The sequence below is a fragment of the Triturus cristatus genome, chromosome 11 (genome assembly GCF_964204655.1).
Source record: "Triturus cristatus chromosome 11, aTriCri1.1, whole genome shotgun sequence".
In the NCBI taxonomy this organism is placed as follows: Eukaryota; Metazoa; Chordata; class Amphibia; order Caudata; family Salamandridae; genus Triturus; species Triturus cristatus.
The window spans coordinates 1,087,744,850-1,087,772,224 of NC_140594.1; the positions used below are offsets into that span (position 1 = coordinate 1,087,744,850).

Here is a 27,375-nt window from a genome sequence, read left to right on the forward strand (position 1 = left end):
CAAACAGGATTATTTGTTTATCTAAAATTGTAAGAAAAGCCAATTAAATGCAAATTCATTTCTCTCATATTTACCTATTCTGTCTAAATGTCAGATCCTAAGTCAGAACCGGTCCTCTGTAGAAGAATTAGAGTTTCCTGCCGTCATGTAGAGTCATCGTCCTCTCCGTCAGCATAGGGACCTCGGATCATCAGCTCGGGAAGAAGTGGCGCTAGACCTCTCTAGCCTACTATTATTTATACTAAAATTTACATTCTATAAAGTTACAATTCTTTCTTCAGAACGGATGAATGGCGGAAATAATGTCATCTTGGTACTTTTTCGATATTATGCGAGATTTTCTCACACATAGATTGTCCCAAATAATTAATAGAAAAATTGAATGTCCATGACTAATTTCGATACATCTACGGATGTTTCTAATGGGTAAATTTGTATCAAATGGTGGGATCATTATAAGTTCATGAAGTCAATATTTCAAAATTGCAACATCTCCATCTTCCAGGGGCACTTGGCAGATTTCCTGGACTTGTCATCATGCTCATGGCTTTTCAGTTCATCGGAGGTGCAAGGTCACAGGCAGAGCGAAGCCTTTTTGTAAAATTTCCATCTACTCGAATGCAGGCTGCGGGTGGTAGCCATCTTGTAGTAGGCCACATTTAACAACTTAAGTGAAAATAAACATAAAACAGAATTACTGCACAGAAATGATTATACAGTGTTATTCCCCTGCTAATACCCTTATGTGTGTGGATTTATCTAGCCATTTGCGACATCAAAAAGCCATTAATGCATTTTAATTTAAGCGCAAACACAATAACATCACATAAGCAATATTGATTTCTGTCAGTTTGCTCACCAACTTAGTTCACTTATTATTTTAGCCATGCAATAGCATTCCCACGTGTAATTCATTTGTTAATAAGGTTGATTAGAAAAGATTTGACAAACTTTTAATAATTAATAATTAATCAGTAGTACTTTTAGTTATAACATGCGAAAATGAAACAGGTATTCGGTTTTAAAGTAAAAACCCTGCTCCATCACTAACACATACGAAATTACTGTATTCAAAGTCCTTTATGGGTGAATTAGCTATAGGGGGCTATGAGCTGTGGAAAGATACCATTGATCTTTAAATCTGTTTGGGGTTCTAAAGCCTGGCAAGTCCAAGGCACGGAAGCACTTCATTGTGCGTGCCTTATCCCAAACCACATGTTGTTTTTGAACTCTACAATTTTTCAGACCACCTGCTTTGGGTTGGCTACTTCTAAAAAGATGAATGCGCCTACTGTTCCTGATCTGGGCGCTTATCCAACCTGGGATACTCACACAGATATGTCCCTTGATGAATTGCAGTCTCTGATTACTAATACATCCTTTAATATTTCCACCCTGGATCATCAAGGATGGTTATTATGGCAGAAAAGTTAAGATTCATGTCAACATCGTTTTCTGGGTCTGCTCCCCGGTTATACACAGGTTAGAGTAGACCCCCGATTTGAATCTTCCCATTCTGTTACTACCTATCCGGAAGGCAAATTATGTGAAAACTGGCTTAAACATTCCACCTTAGTGTCAGTTAAACTTAATTTGTCCAAATTAACTGACGATGTAGATTTGAACGATTTTGTTAAGGGCCCTGTGGGTGGCAGGTCCAAAAGATGGGTATATGCTATTTACAACAACGTTTTGGAAATTATCTCAAATTGAAGCTGCTTCTAGATTAAGAGCTATTGATGAAGCAAATTTGGAAAACATGCTTGCTGTCATTGATAATAGCATTAACACTCTTTCTTCCAGAATTTACACATTAGATAATATTGTTTCATCCATTGTGGATATTGTACAGGTTGACATGTCTGTCTTCTACCATGGTCAAAATCAATTGCGTTCTATAATGCAGTTTGCGTGGACTTTACAAACATTGAAGGCTGGCAAAGTTCCCTGGGACTACATGAACACATCATCTTTATTCCTGCCGTTTAATCTGACTGATAAACAACAGTTCATGTCCTTGAAGGATGTTACATATTCACTATTGCATATTGAAAAGTTGGAACCTTTACCATTCTCTGTGGCCGAATCGAACTCAGCTGTGTGGCTTATCCATGGGTTAATCACACTACCTTTTCCATTGTTTAAGTTCAGTTCATTTATGAAACACTATGCCTTAGGCAGATATGAACCACTAGGTACCGCTTTCCTACACGAAGTTTGGTCACTACCATTTTCATACAGGTGCATGAGGAGGGTAAAGAGGTTTATTTAAAAGGAGAAGAGTGCACTTCCACACCTGATGTCAGGTTATGCAAGTACTCTCTTACCTTCAGGAGCACTTGATTGTTTCGCAGAGACGCTATGAGCCAACTTCCTAGAACTCTACTGTATAACCTAAGAATTTTAACTTACTCTAGGCTACTAAATAGAGCCCCGGGAGGAGGGCTGGATACTGGACGCACGTGGAAATCCTGTTGTCGACCTGCGAGGCAACAGAATGTAAATGTAAACTATGCGAACCTAGTTTCCTACTTTACACTAAGTTTTAACTCTAGTCTTTCTAATTTTGTCTTTATAAATAGAACTTGTTCCTACCTGCGAACTGGGGAATTCTTGATATGCGCCCAGCTGTCTTGTGATGGTGTTGAAGTGCAGATTGATGAGTTGTTGTTACGACTTCACTCAGCATCTTGTGAATTATTTGCTTGTATCTAAATAAACAAACATAACGTTTACTTTCTAATCTTGCTTTTGAATATTTTCTTTTAGCATTTCTATACGACTTTTCTTTCTACGCTGCGAAGGCACTTACTTTTTTGAGTTTGCACCTATACTTCTTAAACCTTCACCAGACCTGTAATTTAGAGTAAAAACATGCAACGCAAAAGACATACGAAAATTACTTTTCTTAACAAACTTTTCTTTTTAGTTGAAAGTCCAAGTTCCAAGCATTATCAATGCAATGAATCAAGAGTTCCAAAAATTATAGTTCAAGTGCTTCAAGCTTTCTTGCGTAGGGCGCCAGAAACTAAAATCTGTACTTAGCTCTTCCTTCTTTGAATTTCTCTATCCTTAGATCCCTTTGGTGAAGCGATGGTGCCCTCCTGTGGATGAAGACAGAAGACGCGGTAGCTCCGAGATTCAGGTGAGTTCTTCGTGGAATTCAGGAGGCTAAGCACTGGAACGTGGCTGGGTGTGGCTTTAAATACTCCTGCCACACCCAGAACACCAGAACCTTCCTTACGTGACTCGCGCACGTAGCGCGAGTCAACGTCTTTGCCGATCCCGGTTTTGAGATCGGGTCGGCTTTTGGATGCAGTGCGCTTCTCTCGCTGCGCGCTAACTCTGCATTTACCAGGCAGGCTTTTGAATGCAGTGCGCTTCTCTCGCTGCGCGCTAACTCTGCATTTAACAACATCCAAATACTAAATCAAGACATAAAAGTGGAAATGTATATAATCATGAACCATAAAACATCGCTATTCAATAGGACAAGAATAAAGCTTTCTACAGCATAACCAATATACTTACAGTTACGGCAATTACAACAATAACACCATAAATGATTTGTCATCATGAAACACATTATAGATCTCTTTTCAAGGAGTGCTGGTTGCACGGGACAGGGGTGGGTTTTTATATGGGGAGAATTCAAGGCGCTTCATAAGAAGCGTGTCCTTATGTACGTTATGTTTTATGTTTCATGACAGTACTCCCCTCTCAAGATCCCCCCTAAAACTAAAGGGACAGGCCTTGGTTTATCAGGATATTTTTTGTGAAAAAGTTTCACCAACCGAGGAGCATTCTGAAGATTCGCAAGAGGTTCCCATGATCTTTCTTCAGGACCGTAACCTTTCCAATCTACTAAATAATGTAATTTCTTTTTAATTCTTTTTGAATCAAGAATTGCTCGAACTTCAAATTCAGGATTCCCATCAATTTCTACAACAGGAGGAGGGGCATTAATCCGAGTTAAAGGATGAAAAGGCTTTAATAAAGAAACATGAAAGACTGGGTGAATTTTATAACGAGGTGGTAAGGTTAGACGAACACTGACTGGATTTAACACCTTCTCTATAGAAAATGGTCCTATGAAACGAGGACAAAATTTTCTTCCACCTAAAATCTTTAAATTTTTTGTGGATAACCACACCTTATCACCCCTGGCATAAGATGGTTGAATTGAGCGATGGGAGTCTGCTTGTTTCTTTTGTGTTTCTTTAGCACCTGCTAGATGATAACGAGCTTGTTGTTGAATAGACACTAATTTTTGTACATAAGTAGAGACTGAGGGAGTCAAGCTAGTGTGAGGTTTGTCAATACAAACACCTTGTGGGTGATAACCATGAGAACAAAAGAATGGAGACATTCCAATAGACACATGATCAGAATTATTATATGCGAATTCTAAGGCCCATAAAATATTCGACCACTCTTCTTCACAACTGTTAATCATACAACGTAAAAATTGCTCAATGGTTTGGTTAGTTCGTTCTGTCAACCCATCTGTTTGTGGGTGATAACTGGATGAAGTACGAATGTCCATTTGTAGGTTTTTTCCCAATTGTTGCCAAAAATGAGAAATGAACTGGGGGCCCCTATCTGAAATGACAACTGAGGGAATTCCATGTAATTTTACAATTTCTTTCATGAAAATATGAGTAAAATCTTTAGCTGTGGGTAATTTTTTCAATGGTATAAAATGAGCCATACGAGTGAACTGGTCAATAACAGTTAAAATCGTAGTATAACCAGTTGAAGTCTTTGGCAATTCTACAATAAAATCAAGAGATATGGTATGCCAAGGTTGTGGAGGTATTGGTAAAGGATGTAATAAACCACTAGGGGATTGATGCATAACCTTGTTCTGTTCACATACAGCACATGTAGTAACAAACTTTTTTACATCTTCAAACATAGTTGGCCACCAAAAGGTTCGTTTAATTAACTGATATGTTTTCGTGATTCCAGGGTGTGCAGATAAGATGTTATCATGATGTAAATGCATTACCTTATCTTGTAAAATTACATTTGGTACAACTATCTGGTTACCCATATACAAAAGATCGTTTCTCAACTGTAACATGGGATAGTCAGATTTCAGTTCTTGCACAGTCTTTGTGTTTAATTCTTTCCGTATTTCAAATATGATGTCTTTATCAATTATGCCAACTTGAAAACATTGATCGGGTAAAATTTTTTGTGACATTTCCTGACCTTGAAGACAGTCTTCAGTAATTCCGATTCGAGATAAAGCATCCGCTTTATTGTTGTCTTTTCCAGGACGATACGTAATGATGAAATTGTAATCATTAAAAAACAAAGTCCAACGTAACTGACGAGCAGAAAGGGCTTTGGCTGATCGTAAAGATTGTAAATTACGATGATCAGTATATATTGTGACCGGGTGACGAGCACCCAACAAGTAATGGCGCCATTCTTCAAATACAGCTTTTATTGCCAATAATTCTCTGTCAGCTATGGCGTAGTTTTGTTCTGTAGGAGTTAATTTCCTAGAATAATAAGCTATTGGATGCATTTGTCCAGTTTCTTTATGTCGTTGTGACAAAATTCCTCCAATAGCAAATTGTGAAGCATCAGCTTCAACTATGAATGGTTGAGACGGGTCAGGATGCATTAAAATTGGAGCTGTGGTAAATTGATTTTTTAATGCTTGAAAAGCCTGTTCAGCAGAATGATCCCATTCAAATTTTGCATGTTTTCGTAACAACTTGGTGATTGGTGTTATGAGCTTTGAAAAATCATGAATAAATCGCCTATAAAAATTGGCAAACCCTAAAAAACTTTGGATTTGTTTCACAGACGTCGGGCTAGGCCAGGTGAGTATGGACTGTATTTTCTTTGGATCCATTTCTATTCCAGATGGAGTAATAATATAACCCAAAAAGTCAACTTTAGTGACATGAAACATGCTTTTCTCAAGTTTGACAAACAGAGAATTTTGTAAAAGTTGTTGAAGAATGGCCCTTACTTGTTTTACATGGTCTTCTTTATTTTTTGAATAAATCAAAATATCATCAATATACACCACGCAACAAATGTCTAAAAAATCTCGCAAGACTTCATTGATAAAAAACTGGAATGCTGCTGGGGCATTGCAGAGTCCGAAGGGCATGACCTGATATTCATATAGACCAAACTTAGTACGAAATGCGGTCTTCCATTCATCTCCCTCTCGGACTCGTACAAGGTGATATGCCCCACGCAAATCCAGTTTTGTATATATTGTGGCATCCTTTATCTGATCTAATAAAGTCGGAATTAATGGTAAAGGGTACCTATTTTTAATTGTCACATTGTTCAAGGCGCGATAGTCTATGCACGTGCGCAAATCTCCCCCCTTCTTCGGTATAAAAAAAAGAGGGGACGAGACTGGGGATTTAGAATGTCTAATAAAGCCATTTTCCAAATATTCATCCAAGTAGGTTCTCAAATGTTGATTTTCTGACTCAGTAAGTGCATATATGCGACTACAAGGGAGAGTTGCACCTGGCACGAGATCAATCCGACAATCGAAATCTCTATGAGGCGGTAACGTGTTAGCCTTTTTTTTATCAAAAACATCCAGAAGATCTGAATATTCAGATGGAACTCCTTGAATAGCTAACACAGTCTCTGATGTTTTAGGAAAATCATAACCCTGTATTAATAACTCAGAAACGTGTTGTGGTAAACAACTGGCTTGACAATGCTCTGATTTAAATAACAAGGTTTTCTTTACCCAATCTATTTGAGGATTGTGTAAAACTAGCCACGGAATTCCTAAAATTAACCGAAACTGTGGTGCATCTATGATGTCAAAAGATATATTCTCAGAATGTTGTGCTGAAGAAATCATGAGTAAAGTGTCTGTCTGAAATTGTATTAGGCCTGACGATAACTCTTTTCTATCTACTGCTCTTACTATTTCGGGGTTATCTTTTTGCACTTTTGAAAATCCTAATTCACATAAGAATTTTGTGTCTATAAAGTTACCTGTAGCTCCAGAATCAATTAGGGCATCTATAGACCATATCACAGATTTATTTTCAGGAGCTTGTAACGTCACTTTGATACTAAGATGGTTTGATGTCATAGTAGGAACAGTAGAGGCCAAACTTGCTTGCTTACTCGACAAAATGGCCTCATTGTTTGTCGAGCACTCTAGTTTTCCGACTGATCTAAAAGGGCCACCTCGTTACTCTTCCCTTTTTCTTTATTAGGACGGGTTGGACATTCTTTTACGAAGTGTCCAGATTTTCCGCAATACAAGCATTGATTCATCTTTCTACGTTTCTCTTTTTCTTCTTTTGTGAGAGGGCCTCTCACGGTGCCTATCTGCATTGGTTCTCCCATATCTATCTTGGAAGAGGATTCATTTCTCAGAGTAGATTTCTCCTTAAATACAAACATTTTTGAGTCAGTCTTGATTTTTTCTCCTTTTCGTTCACTTAGCCTGTGATTTAACTTAACTACCAAATCTATAAATTCCCCACAGTCTTCAGGTGGGTCTAAGATTTGAGTAACCATGTCCTTTAATTCATCTCTTAGTCCTCTGTAAAATATTGACACTCTTTTCTCTTCTGGCCATTCAGCTTCTATAACTAGCCGATTAAATAAGGAGATGTAATGAATTAAATCGGATGATCCTTGTTTTAAATTGAGAAGTGCATGATCGGCCGACTGAACAAAGACATGTTTAGCAAATAATTTTTTCATGGTTTCTTTAAACCGTCTAAGATCATATAGTAATGGATCATTCCTATCCACAATTGGTACTGACCATAAGGCTGCATCACCCCCTAAATAAGATAAAATGAAAGCCACTTTAGAAGAGTCATCGGGGAACGCTGTAGGTTTGGCTATAAAATGAAGGTGACATTGATTCATAAAAATAGTAAATTTTGCGCTGTCACCATAAAATCGTTCTGGGGGAGCTAATGGAACTGAAATTGGTGTTACTACTTGAATTTGTGTAGGGGATGAGGCCGAAGCACTATGCAAAGTTTGCATATTTTGCGTAAAACTAGATGGTTTTAAAATGGGCTTATCTGAAGAAGGACCTCTCCAAGGATTTATTCCAGGAGAAGCTGTGGCCTGCTTATTATTTTGTAAGACTGAAATATCTCTACGTAAAGCTGCATTCTCTGTTTTAATATCAGTTAACATTGCAGCAATGTCTTGTAACGAGATCTGTGGATCTTGATTCATAGCGTCCGGGCGAAACCTTTTTCGTGGGCTTAGCCTTCTGTCAGGTTATGCAAGTACTCTCTTACCTTCAGGAGCACTTGATTGTTTCGCAGAGACGCTATGAGCCAACTTCCTAGAACTCTACTGTATAACCTAAGAATTTTAACTTACTCTAGGCTACTAAATAGAGCCCCGGGAGGAGGGCCGGATACTGGACGCACGTGGAAATCCTGTTGTCGACCTGCGAGGCAACAGAATGTAAATGTAAACTATGCGAACCTAGTTTCCTACTTTACACTAAGTTTTAACTCTAGTCTTTCTAATTTTGTCTTTATAAATAGAACTTGTTCCTACCTGCGAACTGGGGAATTCTTGATATGCGCCCAGCTGTCTTGTGATGGTGTTGAAGTGCAGATTGATGAGTTGTTGTTACGACTTCACTCAGCATCTTGTGAATTATTTGCTTGTATCTAAATAAACAAACATAACGTTTACTTTCTAATCTTGCTTTTGAATATTTTCTTTTAGCATTTCTATACGACTTTTCTTTCTACGCTGCGAAGGCACTTACTTTTTTGAGTTTGCACCTATACTTCTTAAACCTTCACCAGACCTGTAATTTAGAGTAAAAACATGCAACGCAAAAGACATACGAAAATTACTTTTCTTAACAAACTTTTCTTTTTAGTTGAAAGTCCAAGTTCCAAGCATTATCAATGCAATGAATCAAGAGTTCCAAAAATTATAGTTCAAGTGCTTCAAGCTTTCTTGCGTAGGGCGCCAGAAACTAAAATCTGTACTTAGCTCTTCCTTCTTTGAATTTCTCTATCCTTAGATCCCTTTGGTGAAGCGATGGTGCCCTCCTGTGGATGAAGACAGAAGACGCGGTAGCTCCGAGATTCAGGTGAGTTCTTCGTGGAATTCAGGAGGCTAAGCACTGGAACGTGGCTGGGTGTGGCTTTAAATACTCCTGCCACACCCAGAACACCAGAACCTTCCTTACGTGACTCGCGCACGTAGCGCGAGTCAACGTCTTTGCCGATCCCGGTTTTGAGATCGGGTCGGCTTTTGGATGCAGTGCGCTTCTCTCGCTGCGCGCTAACTCTGCATTTACCAGGCAGGCTTTTGAATGCAGTGCGCTTCTCTCGCTGCGCGCTAACTCTGCATTTAACAACATCCAAATACTAAATCAAGACATAAAAGTGGAAATGTATATAATCATGAACCATAAAACATCGCTATTCAATAGGACAAGAATAAAGCTTTCTACAGCATAACCAATATACTTACAGTTACGGCAATTACAACAATAACACCATAAATGATTTGTCATCATGAAACACATTATAGATCTCTTTTCAAGGAGTGCTGGTTGCACGGGACAGGGGTGGGTTTTTATATGGGGAGAATTCAAGGCGCTTCATAAGAAGCGTGTCCTTATGTACGTTATGTTTTATGTTTCATGACACCTGATCACTCAGTAGTTTGCAGGAACATCCAATTGCATGGCGCTTGCAATGTTCACGCCCCAAATTTAGCTTGCATTTTAAAAGGGAATCCTGTGCCAGCAATTACTCCAACTTTCACGTTATTAGCTAATGGTAGCTATTTGCTTTTAAATAATAAGGCGTGTTGTGGGATGCTAGCAGGGATTCCATACATTGTAACTGTCTCCAAACGAGTAGTCTGTTGTAAGAATGTGCTTTTCCCACCCCTGCATGGGAGACTCGATGTGTCCATCTGGCCTTCCATACCAGCCTTGAAAGCAGAGTTCAACAAGATGAGCAGAATAAGGGCTCTATTGTCTCAAAAAGAAGTCGCCCTAACTTCCTCTCATGAAACGTTTGTCCTTCATGTAGCTAACACCCGCATCGAGGTGCATGCTCTTTTAAATACTGATCTCCCACTTCATTTCGGTGCTCTGATTCACACCATATTCAATGCCTCGTCAACAACTGGCTTGGTGCATTTTTTCAAAGTTGTGGGCTCCGGCCTTGTGACCTCGTTCCAAACAATATTTGGTGTGATACCGGCATTTTTTCATTCTATTTTTTTCCAGCATCTTCGGTGGGCTTCTGTTAATCCTCGCCTTGACTGCTGGTGTGCTGCTGTTGATTTGTTTGCTCTGCAATGGCTGCATGATCTGTATCACGCGACAGCCTGCCCCGGCTGCTCCAACTGTGCAACCGGATGCTTGAATACTATGGAACACTACCTCTGGCGTAGCCTATAGATTGTCCTTCTGGTTCTCATACTTTACTTGCGTGCAACCTATTTTGCTTTGCCTTGCCTTGCATTGCCTTGATTGTTCATTTGAATGGGTTCTGGATTTGTGCCTGTCAAACACGGCGTCTCCTGCCCTGGATTATGATCGACTGATGAGTCCCTTAGTGGCTCATGAGTTGGACTGTTCTGTTATCGGGATTATGGCCTGTGCAGCTGCGCACGGAATCCTAGGAAATTGGGATATATCTGCAGCAGCCCATGACTTCCTGGCGCAAAGTTATCTCGAAGAACGCGCAAGTTGTCCTCTGATGGTGCTAGAGGCTCCGGTAATCGAAGAACATGTATATTCGTTCACTTTATTAGATTGGATGGCTGAATCATTTACTGAAGAGTACAATGAATTCCTCTTGGAGGCCCTTGCAACATACTGTGCCTATATGTTGATGGATTAAATATGCAGTTTTCCATCTTCCGCACGTACTAACTCGAACTTTTTTTACTTTTTATTTTTTACTCCAGAATGGGCTTTATATCGCCCCTGCGTGACTTGTTTGTTTTTTTCCCAACAAACCTTTCGAACTTTTCACTACCAATTATATGGATTGGCCATATATGAACTTGGATCTGTCTCACTCGAACTTGAAATCTGAGTTCTTGCATTGCTTCCCTATTTTGTTCGTGGTCCGATCAAGGGAGAGTGTAGTGAAGACAGGGTTTTGCCTGCACACATTGCTATGTTAGCATAAGCGTTTTAGATGTTAACGCCATCTTGCCACTTTGCTGCTTTTGCACACGACACTACAGGTAGATGTTATTATAAGTAAAACTGCTTGCTTGCTTTTCTTCACTTGAGAACGGTCTGTTTTTCACATCCCTAGACGTGCACCGCGACCTAAGTCTGAAGACTGTGTACAGTCAAATAACAATGTATGCTGTTGAATTCAGGTTGATAGGCCCACGCTCTAGAAACAACAAGCACAAAGCTGCAAATATCTGAAACTCGGGTGCCTTTAATATTGCATTGCATGCATGATGCTGGCACTCTTGGAGAAAACCTTTCCAGACACAGGAAGCAGTGCTGATCCTGTGATGTGATTCACCTAAGCTGATCTTTGAGCTATGGGGTTCCCCATTCAAACCTAGAGACCTTCTATTATTATAAAACTAGATTATTAGCCAGGGGAGGGTGGTTCACAGGGTATTATAGGACCTGTTTCCACTATCATTGTAATATGATTTCTCCCTTTGTTTTTTATGGAATTGTAACAATGCTGATGGTTTTATTTCTAATCATTTGTTTGCTTAGGTCAGCCAAAGTACTGCATCTTAGAGCACGTAGTTAAAAAAAACATTTAAAACTTTTCCATGTCTCTGATTACTCACGTTGTGGACTGATATGAGAATAACAATGAAAAGGTGTTCTTGATTCCCACCATTCCTGAGAGTATTCTAAGTTGCTTGTTCTGGGTTGTCAAATCATTGGTAGCTTCGATATGATACGGAAAACGAATGAGACACTGATGCTAGTCGGATAGGGGTTCTAGGTACTGAGTTGAGTTTTTTGGTACACCACAATTCACTGAGATCCTGGTTTCCTGCGAATAGTTCTGTGCATGAGCAGAATCCCCGCAACAATATCCAGAGGTCCTGTGAGAGCTTTTGCCACCAAAGGCACAAGACTTGCCACTGAGCTATAGTTCCTTGGTGATCTGTACCTTTGCAGTAGTAACTATAAGCAACATACAGGCCCTGGTGACATTGCCTGTGGCTTCCATTGCACATGAAAAGGATGACCATGATATAGGGACAATTTGAGAGGCTACTGCTATGGAAACCAGTATAGTCCAGTGGGTACGTTTCTGACTTCCAGCCAGACAACCAGGGTTGAAATTCCGGGTTTGGCACCAGGTGACTGATGGTGGCGCAGCAGAGGTAAGTTGGAGGTGTGCCTGCCTGGCCAATTGGTAAGCAAAACATGAGTGTGTGTGTGATAAATGTTTTCAGTGTAAGGCAGACGGCCAGCCATCTTAGATCACGACTAGTAATCATACTCAGACATCATGTAAACATTTAATTTAAAGGCATATATCTGCCTTCATGCTGCTGAGTTCACATATTAGAATGTGGGGGTCACTGTTGCAATCGCATTACAAACCATTCATTTGCATGATTAATGTTATGGCTTCGTGACTGTCCAATGAAGGAGCCTGTAATGGCATTTCTGGGCATGAATCCCAGTCTATAATTGTATGTTAAAAACTGATCTGAAGCCCTAAACCTGCAACAGACTGGTAGGCTGGGTCAGAGTAAGTAGGGTGATGTATAGCTGTCTGCACTTCCAGCCCTTCAGGTTCTATCCTATCACGTCCAGATCCACCAATATGTCAGTTTGACTCTTAACTCCCCTCCTCTGCCCTTCAACAAAACCCTGTCTCAGCTCGCCCAGTTATCTAGGGCTTTGACCCTTGCAGCCAAGCAAAGTCCCAGGCTCAGCTGTTCTCTGAAATTCTCTGGTTTGCCCACCTTTAATGCTGCACCCAGATGATGGAAAGTATTCCACTTAAATGTGTACTCAGTTGAAGACAAAAGGGGGAACCACCTGCATACCAGAACCAGCTGCTATTACTGAGCTTGATCTGGGCTATGGGTCATCACCAGTGAAATGTATTATTTTGTCTGGTGGAATTTGTGTACTCTGAAACACATGCAGTGGCGCCTCACTTTGAATGCTTTGCGTTATGAGCAGCATTCTACAGAGATGAAAGAGGCTTCTTATTTTCAGTTCCAGATGGGCCCAACTTAAATGCTTCACTTACAAGGCCATTGCCTTCCTTTTGTTTGAATATCATGGTGGTATGGAGGTACCTAGAACTCAATATGTTGATGCCAATGACGTTGGGAAACATTTAGCTTGTCACTTCACACATGCTTAAGGGATCAATTATAATTTGGAGGCAGTTTTTTTTTTACTTTTGCAAATTCTGTATGTAAAATATGTGCATGGCCCTTAAAAATATCCGATATATTTGTCCAAGTATATTTACACTACTAACCATTTATACAGCACTTATACCCAAAGCATACCATTAAGCAACCCTAGAATAACAAAATACTTAGAGAACAACAGTAAGCTTTTTTACGTATGCCTTGCAATGTGTGTCCAGACCTTTGATGACGGTTCATAACTCAGTAAGATACATGGATAGTTACTTGTGACCCACAAGTAATACAAGGATCTCATAAACAAAAGCAGTAACCTGCTAAACTATCTATTTACAATACAAATGTGACCTACATGTTACACACAGACGCTTTGCTGACTCTTGGGGTAGACCACAAGCCCCAGAAGAGACTGAGGAAGCAGCAGCGCTCCGACACTACTACGCCTGCGCCCGGAGATGCTTTGAAATTGCTGGTTGGGCTCCCGCAGCATGGGACGCTTTGCTGACTCTTGGGGCAGACTACAAGCCCCAGAAGAGATCACGGCAGCAGCCGTGCACCGACGCCACTCAGCCCGCACCTGGAGGTACTTTTAAATTGCCGGTTGGGCTCCCGCAGCGCGGGACGCGACCGGGTGTGTGCCAGGGCGAAGACCGGCCCACTCTCTTCGATTTGAGGAAGTACAAGGGAAAAAATACTCCGCTTTACCTTACATGAGGGGCTGGCAGGAGAGAAAGGAGCCATTCTGGTAGCAGGATATACCCGAAGCTCTCAAACTAAGTAACCACTCATTAATCAAACAGCTTGGTAAAGCTTGTGTAACGGGGAAGAGAACTCACACAAGGCGGACGTCAGTCCTTGTGTATCCCGCTTACACGGCGAACGCATTCCACCTTCTCTCCCCCTACAGCAACCAACAGTGCCGCCTACAACAGATTGGTGGTACCCGTATCCCTCGCAAGACTGGACCACAACGACGGAACGAGGCTCCTTTAATTCGGCCTTCCAGTGGGACGAAGTCCCGCCCCCTGATGACGTCGCAGAGATAGGCGGGATAAAGAACGCGGAAACCCGGAAGAGGACGGACGGCGTTTCCCTGGAGGTAGACGGAGAGCTGGAGCAGAGGAGTGCGAGGAGTTCGGAGGACGAGAGGAGAGAACAAGAGAGCAGCACAGCAGGTCCTGAGCCAAGGAGAGACGACTGCTACACGCCAGGAGGCCAACGACTCCACGAGCCGCCCCGCCACGTTCCCACGGGAGGAGCGTGGCTCGAACAGGTACGGGGGAAGGTAGCGGGCTGGGTGGGAAGAAAGACACCGCCTACCCCCTGAGCACCCCGACTCACCGACTTTAGCGGTGCATCAAGCACTGAACCGAGTCCCATACCCTCACCTTGCACCAAACCCCTGTGCACTGCCCAGAGAACTACGAGCACAAGAGCACTCGGTTTCCTTCACCCCCGGTCCTTGACAACAGCTCGCCAGGACGTTTGTCCTAATCCTTGTTTTGTTTATTGTTTTCCTTTCTCTCCCCTTTCGCCTACCAACCCCTGAGATCCTTCCTGCGGACTGGACCCTTAAGGAGAGAAGTCAGCAGAGACACCGCCTTCCTTCACTCTGGAGTCACCCGGAAAGAGCAAGTCGGGGTCCCCTTCTTCCGCAGCGACAAGACGGGCCGAAAGACACAAGAGAACTTTGTCTAAAATAAAACCTTCTTTACGCCATTCCAGTCTGGTTGTCGACTCTGTCCCTGCTACCCCGCCACAGCTTGGTTGACCCTAGTCCTTTTAGGGCCAATTAGTGCACCCTTATATTCCCTCCTTCCCCCCTTCCCTAGGATCATCAGTGCACTCCTGTCACCTATTGGAACAAAGAGATCGACCATCGACTCATTTTTAGTGAAGGCGGTGGGTGCCATCTCGGAAGAGGGGAGAGGAGTTGGCCTAACGACTAGGGTGGTCGACCTCAAATCTGGGGAATCAGGTTAGAGTCTCGCGCCTCGGACACGCAACATTCTGTGATTCTGAGCGAATCACTTAATCTCCCTGTGCCTAACAAAAATTAATGTGTCCTCATGTAGAAGCTTGACACAGGGGACACGCTGATAGATCTAGCAAGTCCTAGCACTATAGCCTCCCCCCCCCCCCCCCCGCATGGCGCTAAGAGTGACTCGGTCATTCCATCTTCATCTGCTCCAGCTGGGGGTAAAGAATCAGTAGCACCCCCGCCCTCCATGCGAAAATATAAAACTAAAAAAGGAGAAGAGATGCCAAATATGCGGAAGGGGATTGGGTCTGATAACACTGCACTGCACCTTGAAGAACATGGGTGAGTTTGGGGATCTTTTCATACAGAAAAGTACAGAGATATTGACCAAGTTAATGACTCCATTCTGTGATAGAATTGCAAGACTTGTGTCAGATCTATTCTTGATAAAGCCAAGACTGTCTTGTCTACCACCACTACAACCCCTTCACTTTCACCTCCTCAGGCACAAGCCAGTGGCCCAAAGCAGCCTTTCCCAGCACAGCAGAGTACAGGCCAGACTCACGCCAACATTGATACGTCTATGGGTCTTTCTAACCAGGATATTCCCATTGGACACACAGATTCGGAGACCATTAAGTTGCACGTTTTTATAGCACGGCCCCTTATGCCATTTACCCTGGTAGCGGGGAGGGAGCAAAAGATGTCCGTCGATACCCCTTTTATTCCTTTGATAAACCTCCCCCAGATTGCTGACCCTATACCCTGGTCTTAGTAGGGGTCCCAGGGCTCAACTTGGCGAATCAGGAATCCACGAATCAACTAATCAACAAAGTTTTGCATTGCTTAGGCAAACTCAATAGTTTTAACATGACAGACCACAGAGTTATCCTGAAGGCTAGAATTTCCTGGATAGGGACCTCAAGGAAGAGCTTTGAGGGAAACTGCGTGATCATCACTGTTAGATACCCTGCCCTAGCACGCAATCTCCTGAAATATTCAACCCAGTACAATACTCTCAAATCGGATATTATATTATTACCGCTGGGCTTTTTTTATAGACCCCGACAGAACATTACGCCCATGGAGCACTTTATTGCACATGGGGGGAGCATGTGCGCAGGGTGGAATGAATGCATTGTCTAACCGCTATGCCCCTCTGGCAGATCTTAATGATTTGGATTGACTGCCAGTTGATTATATCAGATATTTTATGAATGAACCCCCTTTAAGGTCCCCCTTACAGGGTTCGGCAGCGATGAGGTCCCCTCGAATTTTAACACAGAGCACGCCATCTGCGGGCGTCTGTCTGAAGACGCCACACCCCAATCAGTAAATGTCATTACCCCTCTACCATTCCGTATTAAAGACAATGGTAAAAACCTTAGCCTTGTCTCATGGAATGTGGCCGGGTTATCAGCAAAATTCGCAGATGTAAGGTGGATTTTGTTTATTTGATCATTCAATATCATTTGCCTCCAAGAGACCTGGGAGACTAAAAATAACTTTTTTATAGATGGTTTTAAAACTTTCTTTCTCCCAGCGGCAAACTCTAGAGCAGGTAGTGTGAAAGGTGGCCTGATTATCTTTGTGGCTCTTGATCTTGGTGGGGCGAAGAAGCAACTGAAGTGGGATTCCTGAGCGCTCCAGGGCATTGAAGTAGTGGTGGGAAGATCGCTCCGCTTGACCATAGTAAATTTTTACAATGCTAAAAAGGAAAGGGAGGGGCCATCAAGCCTATCAGAACTGAGAGGGGTATTAGACACACTGCAGGGAGAGGGACTATGTCTTGACAACTTAATTATAGCTGGGGATTTCAACTCTCACCTCTGCCATGGTTCATTACAACTTCACCTAAGCACCCAAACATATATGATAAAGGAAGGATTGCATATGGAGCACTCTGCAGAAGGGTCTGAAGTGAATAGCCTTTTACACAACCACAATTTAGTGTTTACTATAGATAAGAGGCCGGACCCTTTTAATACCGTTACCCCCCCCAACTTACAAGGGTAGGGGTTACGAGACAACTTTTGATTATATTTTTGTTTCTGTCTCGTTGGGAGAGTCATCACTCTGTTTTAAAATCCTTCATAGCCCTTATAGCAACCACAATCCCTCTAAATTACTGCTCGAAAGGGTGGTTAATCAGTTTAAGCCCCCCAGCACATCACTGATCAGGGGAGACGCCTTTGTTGGGCGCAGGTAGATCCTAAGGCTTTTAATCATTCTCTTTTTAAAACTATACAAAGGGAAATCCAAACCTGACTAGAGCCATTAGCATTGGAAAATAGATTATTAACTCATTCATTGCCATAACGCAGTCAACGTCCAGTTTATTATTAGTTTCCATCCCCGAACATTCAAAATGGTTTGATGATAAGTGCTCACGGGCCCTTCGCCTTCTAAAGAAGGCCCTAAAAGAGACCCTTAGGGATAGAGACAGGGTGATTGATTGTTGCGCCATTTATAAAGTGGCCCTCAAGAACCGGAGGCGAACATTTCAAGGGCAGTAGGGAAGAAGTAATTCAAACGAATGAGCAGCGGGACACCACTCTATTTTGGCAAGTAATAAATAGACCCTGTTTCTCTGACCCACTGAAACCCACCCTATGTCTACATATCACCCCGGAAGACTGGATTGCCCATTATGAAGGAGTTTATAATTATGGGACAGGCGAGGGACTTGGCACCAAGATATGGTCACCTCAGTCGGATACTCCTATAATCTTCACCCTGGATGAAGTAAGGGTGGGTATTGAAGGACTGGCCCGGAGTAAGGCCCGGGTCCAGACGGGGTTCCTCCGGATCACTTTCAGGACAACACTGATGTGTGAGTCCTGGTTCTGATGGTGTTAAATGCAGCTGTAAGGAATAGGCTACCATTGTTGTGGTCTACTGACACGATCACGCTGATCTTCAAAAAGGGGTACAAGTGTAATCCCCATTGTTACTGCCCCATTTCGCTTATCGACATCACAGTCAAAATCCTGGGGAGGGTCTTACTTAACAGGCTCTCTGAGTGGGCTGACTCGAATATCATCATCTGGGACACGCAGTATGGCTTCCGAAAGTTAAAATCAACCACAGAGCAATGTTTGCATCTTTACTTAATAATTGCTAAATAAACGGTTGCTCAATCTGGTGCCCTCTTTCTGGGTTTCATGGATCTCACTGCGGCCTTCGACCAGGTGAATCGCAAAAACCTATGGGCCTTACTTGACTCCTTGGGGATCGAGCCTGCTATTGTAAATTTATTGAGGACCCTCCACGCCCGCACTACAGCCACAGTTGGATACTCACAGGGGGCAGGAACCACTGATTATTTTAATTGCACCAGGGGGTATGCCAGTGGTGTATTTTAGCCCCTTTTTTATTCACCTTATATATTAACGGCCTAGAGGCGGCTTTGACATCTTTGCAGACAGACTGTTCCCGAGTGGGTAGGAAAGCAATTACATTTCTTTTATATCCTGATGATGCGGTGCTGATGGCACACACCGCGTGGGGCCTACAGGCCTTGGTTGATGGATTTGTAGCTTTTATGAGTGGGTTGGACCTGTCGGACAACGTCACAAAGTCGTACGTCTTGGAAGTTGGCCCCCGGGGAACCAGCTTTAAAACATTCAAAGCAGGTGCCCATACTTTAGCTAAGGTCCTGGCTTTTCATTATCTAGGAATTTTATTCGACGAGAAATTGAACTGGAAACAGTTGCTAGAGGCGAAGGTAGGTGATATGAACAAATCAATGGGAGCCATTGCTAGCTATGCCCACAGACTAGGTACGTGGACCCCGGTTGTGGTTATAAAGCTCTACCAGTCATTTTATATATCCAAGGCCTTATACGGAAGTGATGTATGGGGCTATGTAGCGACCAACAAACTTCAGATCACAGAAAATAAGTTTCTGAAACGTATATTGAAGGTCCCACAGGGCACTCCATCGTTTTCCGTGCATAAGGAAGTAGGCGTAAATTATATAACGGACATGGTGGCAGGAAAACCCCAGACCTCTTGGGTGAAAATCTGGTCTAATAACGAGTTGGCCCTAAATCAACTGATTGTATCAGATTGTTTATCACTAGACCATGCACTAAAAATCCCCTGGTTCGGCTATATTAAAGAGATGTCTGTTGCTTTGGGCAGGGCAAACATTTTTTTAAAGCCTGACTCAGTGAAGCACTGGGGCTTGAGTATAGTGAAAGAGCTCTTTTTTAAACACACCAAGGCTGCCCGTGAAAACAACGAGCTAACAAAGCCAGTGGTGAGGGGGCACGCTCTCCTAAAATCAGTACAGGGCATGGAGAATTGCCAATGCAGGTTGAGAAATGTCTCTGATAGATTTTTAATATCTCGTTTTCGATTTAACCAGCTCCACCATGTTTTAGCTCAGCTGCCTGGTTTTGCTTTACATGATGAGATGAGAGACCCATGTGGTTGCAACAATAGATACCCGCAGGACACCCTACATTTTGTAGTTTTATGTAAATATTTGACTTACCCTAGGACACAGTTACTCATAGTACGGCCCGCGGGCTGCCAGCGGCCCGGCAAACCTTCCTTGGTGGCCCGCGGTCCTTGCAGACATCCTACCTGTGTTTTAAAAAAAAAATGTAAATAGTGTTAGGCAAACACTGCCGGTTGCAGCAGCCCGGACTCCGAGACTCTGCTCTGTGGGGGCCCGGGGGATTCCAGTGACTGTCAACATGGAGATGCAGGGGCCTAAGAGGTGAAATTCAACACAGCTTTATTAACATGTAAATGGTCTTTTAAAGACCTGTTAAGTACTCGGGTGCGGCAGTGTGTGAGCACTGGGAAGCTGTCTCAGTGCGACTGTGTGCGCGCGCTGGGAAGCTGTCTCAGCCTGGGCTGAGGGCTGACACACACACGGGGTGAGATGGCAGATGGTAACGGAGGGAGGGAGAGGGAGACAGAGGTTGACAGAGGATGACAGAGAGAGGGAGACAGAGAGGCGCAGTCTGTGGGAGACACAGGGAGGGAGGCAGAGGGAGGGAGGGAGAGGAAGAGAGACAGAGGGAGACTGAGAGGGAGGCAGAGAGGGAGGCAGAGGGAGACAGAGGGAGGGAGACGGAGGGAGGGAGACTGAGGGTGACAGAGGGAGGGAGGGAGGGAGGGAGAGGGAGAGGGAGACAGGGAGAGAGGGAGGGAGACAGGGAGGGAGACAGAGGGAGAGGGAGGGAGGGGGAGGGAGGGAGGGAGACGGAGGGAGACAGAGGGAAGGAGGGAGACAGAGACAGAGGGAGAGAGACAGAGGGAGAGGGAGAGAGGGAGAGGGAGGGAGACAGGGTGGGAGACGGAGGGTGACAGAGGGAGGGAGGATGACAGAGGGAGGGAGAGAGAGAGAGAGGGAGAGAGAGGGAGACAGGGAGGGAGAGAGACAGAGACAGAGACAGAGGGAGAGGGAGGGAGACAGAAGGAGAGGGAGGGAGACAGGGAGAGAGAGAGGGAGGGAGAGGGAGAGAGACAGAGGGAGAGGGAGGGAGACAGAGGGAGAGGGAGGGAGACAGAGGGAGAGGGAGGGAGACAGAAGGAGGGAGAGAGACAGGGAGGGAGACGGAGGGAGGGAGACAGAGGGAGGAAGACGGAGACAGGGAGGGAGATGGAGACAGGGAGGGAGACGGAGACAGGGAGGGAGAGGGAGGGAGATAGACTGAGGGAGAGGGAGGGAGAGAGACGGAGGGAGAGGGAGGGAGACAGAGGGAGGGAGGGAGACAGAGGGAGGGAGAGAGACAGGGAGGGAGACAGAGGGTGGGAGGGAGAGGGAGGGCGACAGAGGGAGAGAGACAGGGAGAGAGACAGGGGGAGAGAGACAGGGAGGGAGAGACAGGGAGGGAGAGGGAGTGGAAGAGAGGGAGTGGGAGAGAGGGAGGGGGAGGGAGAGGGAGAGGGAGAGGGAGAGGGAGAGGGAGAGGGAAAGAGAGAGAGATGTGTGTATGCCGGGTCTGGTGGCTCAGTGGACAAAGGCGTCTGCTGCAGGGACCTGTGTTCAACCTCATGGTCACAATTGTTTATGCTTTAGCCCCCCCCCCCTCCCCCTCTCACCCCGCCCCCACCGGTGCGGCCCTCGGCCACAAACAACAATGTAAATTTGGCCCCCGAGAGAAAGTTTGTGAGTACCCATGCCCTAGGAGAATATGTCTTAAACCTCTTTTGAAAGCGATGAGTTTTAGACAAGCCTTCGTTGCCTTCATGTATCTGCAGCTGTTGCCTAATGATTATGCGCTCTTTGCAGTAACACATTTTTTAAGAGCAGCATTTAGATTTTGTTGCACGCGGGCACATTTCTTTGCGTGTCCTTGTTTTGAGCTGTCAATGAGCATGAGCGCGACATGGCGTGTTGTGTGCACGGTCACTGATACTGTCCTCATTGTGGGTTTTACTCTCGTGGGGAGAATGTTATGATTAGAAATGTTGTGAGGGTTTGTATAGGATTTTTACCAACTGTAATTCATTCGGCAACTGATGCGTGAGGAGAATACATCTCTTACAATAAACGAAACCTCAACCACCACCCTGTGTCTGTAGTTACTTCTTACTTCCTAAATGAGTTTGTTCCCCGGATTCTTTCTACAGATCTAGAAATACCAGATGCATTAATGATTGATTGGATTTTGTTTTTTGCACATTATTTAGTCTGATACACAGTTGTACTGATGAAGTGTTTTAAGGCTTGTCTTTGTCTTTTTATTATATCTTTTAGGGATGTGACTACCTCCGAATAAAAGATTATTATTATTACACACTCTACTGTGCAGCATGTGCATTAAAGCTTCAAGCTATTTTATGGTGAGACAAACCTGAAACTATAAAGCATACAGATCTCTTGTGCAAGTGCATCAGTCATCAGAGTTATCCTACCAGTATTATGCCCTGGAACTTGCTCGATAGAACAATGATCTCAGCAGTGGGTGCCTTAACCTCGTAAAATATTTTAAAAAGCAGTCCGTAGCCAATCAAGTAAGCCAGAACAGATGTACTATCACATTGTTCCTTGTTGCCAAACAAACAAATGCTATATGTTGACCTTCAGACTCCTGTCCTCATGACTTCACCCGCTTCGACTAGCTCTTTTTTACCTCCAATTATATGGGATTCCATAGTGCTATTTTTTACTGATATCACCGATTTTACTCTCCTCTGAATGGGTTATAGGCTGTCTTCATTAAAAATTAACATTGCAAACAAAAATATTATAAGGAGCATCTGAACCGTGTAAGCTTTTTATTCTATAAAAGCAGCTAAAATATCTTGTGGCATTCGTTTTAGTGAAAACCATAAATGTCCTGCTGCTGCAACCAACATGTTTATTCGCTCAGTTAAATGCAATTCACTTGCATGTGTTTTCGTATAGGAGTAGTTTGTTTAAAAAGTGACAACTTCTAATGGAAACAGTTGTGTTCAATAAACGATTCTGCATGGGGTGTCCTTATGCCCCCTTACTTCTCCAAGTCAGAGAAGTAATTACATCCACTGACAACCACAGCGCCCAGGCCCACTTCTACACAAGGATTCTTGCGTCAGCAATGACTGGGCAGGATAATGGCGGTACCAGGAGCCAGGTTTTTTCCAACCTCGGGCCAGGCCTAGCAGCACTAATATAACTGCTGCCGCTGCAAAAGCAGTACAACTGATGCGTCTGAAAGCAGCAGGCAGAGCCTGGAGCAGTGAGCCACTCACAGCAGCATGGGGCGTGGCCATTGCCTGCATGCTGCAAGGCGGGGTTGCACGGGGTGTCAGCCCGCAAGAAGGTACCCCAGTGGCCACAGTGGCTGTGGAAAGTAAAGACGGACCCAAAGTAAAACCAGCCAACTCTGAACTGTCAAAATTGTCCGCCATGTTGCCAAAGTATCATTTCTCTAAGAAAGACGCTGATTTGAGGGAGAGGAGGCATGCGGTTTAATGGAAGTAAACAGTCACTATATAGTCATGCAATGCAAATGCTTCAAACTTTCTGGTATGAATGTAAAAACAGAAGTACTTTTCCCCCTGAAATATCAGCTGCCTATACTTTTGCACAATCATTTTTCACTCACTCAAAAAAACTAAAACAGTTGCCAAATATTACAGCGGATTTGGTTGACAATCCTTTGGAGGTGAGAAACGGGAGTCACAGTGTTAGGTAAGATTGCTATCACAATGAAAAGGTTGAAGGGCAGGCAGTGGTTCCTTTCGGCTGTAGTCTGTCTTCTCTGTCGCGGTCCCCGTGCCCAGGCAGGCCGCGAGGAGGGACAGGCTGCGTCACGCCAGGCCTGCGAGCCGGAAGTGGAAGGGTGGCTGGGAGCTTGTCGTCTAGGCCCTCCCCCTCTCGCAGGGTTGCCGCAGTGAAATTGGGCGCGTATGCGCAGTGACGTTCCTTTTTTTGTTGGAAGGTAAGGGCTAGGCATGGCGCGTGGGTTCTCCCCCAGCACCCCCAAGAGCCGGTTTGGCGCGCCGGCGAGCCGTTTTTGAAGCACACCGTTTAGGGAGCGGGAGTTGGGTGGCGGCTGGTGCGGCGCTTGGTTGAGGTGGGGAGGGGGCGGCTGCTGGAGGCGGGGAGGCCTATGCTGGCAGCGCTTGGGGTTAGGAACCCGGGGGGATAGGAGCAAGGCGGAAGACGCTTGCTGTGGCGTTGGATGGCGGGAGTTCCCTGGGTGGAGCGGGGGCTATGTTGGCCCGCTCGCTGGATATTGTCGGGTGGCAGGAGCGCGCGGCCCCAGTCTGTGCCTGCCACCCGGTACCAATGCTCTACGTGCGCCGGGGTGCAGTGGTGGGAGCTTTAGTTAGGAAACTGCTAGTTTCTCAGATAAACGAAGTGTGCCCCGTCCTTACGTAAGCTCCTCGTGTTGATGGAAAGCGTGCTCCAAAGGTCGAGTCCCGCTTAGGAAGAAGGCCGCGTTTTCCTTACTGCCACAGCGGGGCACGTCCCTTCTTCTGGTCGGCCCCGTAGACGGCATCGCATGTGCTTTGTGGGTTGGCTTCGAGGCCGCGCGGGGCGATCCCGGGAGAACTGTCAACAGGTCATTGAGTGGGTGTCTGCTCTCGGTACTAGGCAGTGATGCTGCGCGTTCAGTAGGCCTGTTTCCGTTTCCTGAGCCAGGTTCTTTAGACACGTGGACAGGGCTCGGGACACAACCGGTGCCTTTCCAAGAAGCTAAGTGAGACAAGGTCTCGTTTGTGACTCCAAGCGATGTACGCTGTCTTTTAGGAAGTGCTCACTTTTTACACCATAATTAGCCTTTAGGGCAGTGTAACGGGATGCAAGTTTACGCTCAATAGATCTTTTCGATGCATGCTATGGGGCGAATTCTCGCCTTTCTAATCAATTCAGACCCACTTAAATGTTGCACTGCTCCTCTTACAACTGTACTATCCAAGGTCTCGTATTTTGACTTTTTTTCGTACTTAAATAAAAAAAAGTGCCAGTTATCAGGTATACTTTTTTCTGTATTTGAAACCATGGTGCTAAACTATTTTAATATCTCAATGTAAGTTTGCACCTGAGCGCTTGCAGGTAGTCGTCTGTACTCTGTCCCATTTCGACAGTCCTTTCTTTTAACAAAAGTTGATGTCCTTGTTGCAGTACTGGTACAAACTCCTCGCCATGGCTGATGACATTGACTTCACCACTGGAGATGCTGGGGCTTCCACCACTTTCCCTATGCAGTGCTCTGCACTGCGCAAAAATGGGTTTGTGGTACTGAAGGGACGTCCCTGCAAGATCGTTGAAATGTCAACTTCCAAAACTGGCAAGCACGGACATGCCAAGGTAATATATAATCTGTACTATAACATGTGCTTTTGCAAGTGATGGTAATGCACGGTCTCGTTTTAACACCCCGTTATTGTATGTTGGTTTGTCACAGTTTGGGAAACCAGGCCTATCGCCGCTAGGCTTGTATTTTGCATGAAGTGTGTGGTGATTTCAGCGTAGCCAGGTGTTATGAAGGCTTTGGATGTAAAACTGTGGTGAATGGATGTACAAGCTGAACGACCGATGTGATATGCGTGCACAAGAATGACCGTTAATCTGACTCAGATCCCTGTAGGTTGCCATTACAAATATGTACGTTGGGCATCTGGTACGTTTGTCGGAAGAAACCAAGCTTTCTTAATGAAGCAACAATGTAGATGGTATGCACATCACTTATTCTGTCTTACGGTTTTCCATTTAGCTACGTATCCATATTAGGTTTGTCACTTAATTGCTGGGTTACCTGTCACCTTCCAAATGTTATGGCGACTACCCTTTAATTGTACAGTTCAGGAGTTACTGACCTATTTACCCTTTGCATCCTTTTGGTTATGAGTTCTGAATGTTAACTTTTATTGTGGCACATTTTATGGACTCGAATGGTTCGTTGAAAGTAGCTTTTGTGCTGGTGACTAACTCGCATCATGTTCTGACTTTTGGGTAATGGATTTTGGTTACCATATGTTGTGCTCTGCAAACCTATATTTGCAGAGCGAACATTGAGTTGATCATCCCAGATACGTTTTCGTTTGTTAGGTTTGCTTAAGTCCTGCATCGAACTATTAACCGCAGCTTCTAGATTTATTGTTCTTCGTTGTAGCACAGACTCCTGCTTACACAAAGAAAGGGATTGTTAAGAGTTTGGTTTAAAAGAGGGGCTATGTTCTCCCTTTTGATAGATGTTAGTAGTTCATTTGTTTGAAGTTTATCAATTTTTGCAGTACATGCATTAAATATCAACAAACGATTTTTGTTTCAGGCTGTCCTGCTCGAGGCCCCCCACCCCCATTTACGGTATCTGTCAACCAGTGCTCGATTTGTCAATCGAATTATAAATCGTGTTCCTATCTTGTCACATTTGCTGTGTATTCTGAGGTCAAATGTGAGGCGCTCTTCCAGGGAGCTTAATGTTTACTTTTCTTTCTGTCTCAGTGAGAAGTTTTGTGACAATCACGCGGGCTCCGGAGTGATCTAGAGAGGCTTCTCAATGTTTCTTTTTTTCTAGCGCATAACATTTTTTAAATGTCTCAAATCAAGAAAAGCCAAAATGAGGCACTTTTTTTGGTGACTAGTGTGGTGGAAACACATTTTTAAAAATGATCAAATCTATACACTAGATGACATTTCCATGCACCATTTGTGCACTGTATACTTTTCAGTGTAACCGTATGTCTGATCAAATGTAATGGTGATTTCAATTTAAGATGTGTTGCCTGTAATGGAAGTGTGCTACCACACCATGCATGCTCCAATCTATGCCACTCCTTTTCTCTGCACCACTCCTATGCCAATACTCTACTGCACTTAACTCCATGCCTCTGCTCTGCACCACTCCAGTCTAGGCAACTCCACTCTGCGCCGGTGTACTGTGTACCATTTTACTCTGCAACACTGTCCACTCCCTGCACGACTCCAGTGCGCAACACTGTACACCGTTGCACTCTGCACGACTCAATACACAACACTGCACGACTACAATACAGGACACTGTCACTGCGCTCTGTGGCACTCTACTCCAATACACAATGCTCTACACCACTGCACTCTACCACACACTACTGTACTCTTCAGTTCCGGACTACGACACTTCACCACAAACTTTAAGCCGTTCTGAACCGCAGCCTCACTGGTGTGCAACATGGCGAAAACACATTGGCGAAGCCAATAGTTCTTGCAGAGGCAACACCTATTAGCTTTGCCAATGCTTATTTAATTGCATTTGCATTAACCAAGGTTTGGTTGACGTATGGACCGATTTTAACAAGATTACACTAATTTTAGTTAAACTTTGAAGCACATTTTTGACTACCTCTGAGTCAGTTAAAAAACTTGGTTAGATTATTCAGTTTTACACTTGACAAAATTCCCTTTCTGCTTATTGACATGTCGACTGACATGAAATTGTATCTCTAGTTCAATGCACTGTCAAGCATCAGTCTAATTGCGTTGTCAAACATAGATTCATTCAACTGTCAATTTGATGCTGTAGGTCTGACAAAATCAGCCCCTTCTTTTGAGTTAGCCTTTTCAAATAATTTTTGCTTGTATTGCCTTCAGCCATTCA

The 27,375-nt window shown here is 44.0% G+C and overlaps 1 protein-coding gene and 1 long non-coding RNA gene across 5 annotated transcripts in view; one reads left to right on the forward strand and one right to left on the reverse strand.

The window, feature by feature from the left end:
* On the reverse strand, positions 1-24,302 carry LOC146786039 (uncharacterized). Of its 2 annotated transcripts, XR_014970841.1 has the most exons (5): positions 24,170-24,280; positions 19,842-19,933; positions 8,545-8,660; positions 2,596-2,711; positions 1-666 (listed from the first exon to the last, which is right to left on the reverse strand). It is a non-coding gene; the product is annotated as an uncharacterized LOC146786039 (long non-coding RNA). The 2 variants fall into 2 exon arrangements; XR_014970842.1 differs by lacking the exon at positions 19,842-19,933 and having other exon boundaries at positions 24,170-24,302.
* EIF5A2 (eukaryotic translation initiation factor 5A2) overlaps positions 23,667-27,375 on the forward strand; it is a 21,410-nt gene continuing 17,701 nt past the window's right edge. The window contains exons 1-2 of one of the 3 annotated variants that reach the window (XM_085635465.1): positions 23,667-24,529; positions 24,921-25,106. In XM_085635465.1, the coding sequence (XP_085491591.1) occupies positions 24,942-25,106 (165 nt within the window). In that variant the 5' untranslated portion in view covers positions 23,667-24,529; positions 24,921-24,941. The remainder of the gene's footprint in view (positions 24,530-24,920; positions 25,107-27,375) is intronic. The other 2 variants (XM_085635466.1, XM_085635464.1) reach the window with 2 other exon arrangements.